General features: G+C 35.5%; 1 protein-coding gene across 1 annotated transcript in view; it reads left to right on the top strand.

Moving 5' to 3' along the window:
* Positions 1 to 654, top strand: part of CABS1 (calcium-binding protein, spermatid-specific 1) — a 1,264-nt gene extending 610 nt beyond the window's left edge. The window contains exon 2 of the mRNA XM_010839112.1: positions 1 to 654. This exon is cut by the window's left edge and continues 7 nt beyond it. Coding sequence (XP_010837414.1) covers positions 1 to 654 — 654 coding nt within the window.
* Positions 655 to 3,188: the final 2,534 nt, after the last annotated feature.

Raw genomic sequence — 3,188 nt, 5'->3', positions numbered from 1 at the left:
CCAAATATAATGGGTAAATCTGATGTAAGCAATTATAGTTCCTCAGTTAAGTTCAAAGTCCCTGCTGATGGGAATGCCCATATTACTGACTCCTCTGTCCCTGAGGCTGAAATCACTCCAACTACTGAAAGAAACCTCACCACTATTCCAGACATAACTGCCCTTACAGAAGAGAAAATAACAGAAATTGACTTAATTCTTCCAGAAAATGACCCCAATGTTGTGCCTAAACTAACTGATTCTGATGAGGAAAAGTTCATCACTGTGTTTGAGCTCACTACCACTGCTGAAAGAGACAAAGATAACCCAGAAGATGCTCTGCTAACTGATGAAGAGTCTACAGATGAAGTCAGTGTTTGGATGGAGAGGGATATGGCAAATGAAGAAGAGAGTCATTCTGTTCTGCTTACTGCCGTAGAATCCAGATATGACTTCGTCATCCCTGCATCAGTAACTATGAACCTCACAGAAGATTTGCTTACAGAAGAAGATTTGCCTGAAAATAATAGAATGGAATCTGTAACTAAGAATACTGACGAATTGTCAGGAACTACTCCTGATCTAGATGCATTCAACCATAAAGAAGACAATTTCACAACTGAAACTGGTGTCTTTAAACTACTGAAAGAAGAACCAGATGAGTTTCTGATTTGAAAGCAACAACAGAAAACACCACAAAGTATTGTGCAGTAGCCTAAGCAGCTAGTTTTAACATCTAAGACATTTGTCCAGCAAGCAATAAATCTTAATAAACGAAAGAATGTGAGCATTTAAGGCAAGTACAAAATTTAGAAAATGCATGGGTTTAAAAATAGTGGTCATGCAGCAGAATATATTTTGGGAAACTTTAAAAAGTCAGTAATACAAGAGTTCCCCTACTATCACAAAGTTTAATTGAGTTATCCAATAATTACTTATTTTAATATAAGATCTTTAATCCCAGCCTTCAGGGATATTAAGAGAGAGCAATAAAGCAAGCTCACTCCCCACTGCATCTAATCATATACATCATTTTAGTTAATCCTCAGTAGCATATTTTAATGTGAGTTAGAGACAAAGAGAATCAAATTAACAACATATCTCAAAAACAATTGTAGTATTAAAAGACCTTAAATGCTTATTCTAAACAGATATCTTTTTAGTATGCAACCAATGATTCTCTACTGAAAAATATATTTGAAACCCACACTTATAGAAAAAATAAGGCTATTTAGTAATTGTTTAGCATCCACATGTAAGAAATATAAGAAATATTACAGGGTTCCTGGCTCATGCTGGATGCAGACTAAGGCAAAATGATATTTCACAAATGTATACATCTGTCAAAAACAATATTGTATGTAAACATATGAATTAATTTAATTTTTTCTTTAAAATCTCTTTCCTGAATTTTTGTTAATTTTTTTCAGGTCTTAAGCATTGATACTGCACTCTTCTTATGCTTTGGGTTAGCAATTCAAGGCCATACATCTTCATTCTTTTTTGAAACCAACTGTTAAAATGGGCCTGTTTTCACTTTGCTGAATTCTCTTCAATAAATCTTCTTGACAGCAACTGATTTACTGTAAGTGTGATTGATATTCTAGACCAGATTTCTCAAATTAGAGATATGAGTGAAAAAAATGAAAATTCATTGTTTAAAGAATAACTTAGCTCTGGGTATCAAGTAGAATTATCCTATAAGGACTCATAATTTTATTATTTTTTATAAAGAAAAACAAAGCCAAAGCGCTAGTTCAAAGTTAAAGGTACCTATATGGGAGGTGGGTGAAGAGGGATGGGAATTTACACCACTAGATAGACTATAGACTTTGTTGTTTAGTTACTAAGTCATGTCTCTTTTGTGACCCCATGGTCTGTAGCCTATCAGGCTCCTCTGTCCATGGGGCTTTCCAGGCAAGAATACTGGAGTGGGTTGCCAGTTCCTTCTCCAGGGAATCTTCCGGACCTAGGGATTAAACCCATGTGTCCTGCATTGACAGGAGGATTCTTTGCTGCTGAGTCACCAAGGAAGCCCAGACTATAGACTAGAATAAAGTTGAGTTACTGCCTAACTACAGATTGTGTTGGATATATAAACAAATATAATAGACTACAGCTTCGATTTCACACAAATTCAGGTCCAGGGAAGTTGTGTCTGAAAAAGTGAGATTTAAACTAAAGATTGAAAAAATGTAGAGAATTGGGGATATAACCTGTCCAAAGCCCTGAGGCAAGAAATGCCTCAAATTATTCAAGAAAATGAACTGAGCATGTGGTTGGAAAAATGACACAAGTTGAAATGGAAAAGTAGGTAGGAGAAAAATTATGCGGTATTTGTTGAACATTCGGAATTTTGTCCAGAATATATTTGAGAGCCATTAAATGTTTTAATCACTTATCCTCATATCAATCTTAGTACTGAACTAGGAAGCAACCTGAAAAGCATCATTATTTTAAAACTCCAACTACAGTTTCTTCTAGGAACTTTGCTTAGGAAGGAGGATCTTTCCTGCTTCTTCCTAGTTGGTTGCTAGCAATTATTTACATTCTTTGGCTTATAGACAGTCACTATAATCTCTGCCTCCTTCATCACACAATGTTCTCTTTGTGTGTCTCTGTATCTGGATTTCCCCTTCTTATATGGACATAGGTCATTGTATTAGGCCCCTCAATCCTGCGTGACCTCATCGTGGTTACATCTGCAAAGATCTCAAGTCTGAATAAGGTCACATTCACAGGTTCTGGGAATTAGAACTCCATCATACTTGAGAGTGGGAGGAAAGACACAATTAAATACATAACACCTGTTGATATAATGTTTATCTTCTCTACCAGTTTATATGATGGATAATTAAGATGATTACATAATACATTATCAATACCAGAACACTTTTGAGACTGAAAGAAAGTATTATTAATAATGACTCCAAAACCAGGGGCATAAACTAGAGTTTCCTAAGTAAACACAGCTAGTCACCCCACCCTAAGGGAAGAGATCATATACGCCTTGTCCATCGCTCAATTCTAAGAGTTTTGAATGCAGTAGAACCTCAATAAACATCTGTTAAATTAATGAATTAAATTAAATAGTGAATGATGATGTATTAGGCGATGAATGCTCTCAGAGGAAGAATGGTATAAACTGGATACTTATGGATGAATATGAGTTTACTGGTACTGAAAGGGTATCTCTGAGGGAAAGGCAA

This window comes from Bison bison, unplaced genomic scaffold (genome assembly GCF_000754665.1).
Source record: "Bison bison bison isolate TAMUID 2011002044 unplaced genomic scaffold, Bison_UMD1.0 scf7180017864110, whole genome shotgun sequence".
NCBI classification, from domain to species: Eukaryota; Metazoa; Chordata; class Mammalia; order Artiodactyla; family Bovidae; genus Bison; species Bison bison.
This window is presented reverse-complemented; position numbering and strand designations above follow the sequence as displayed.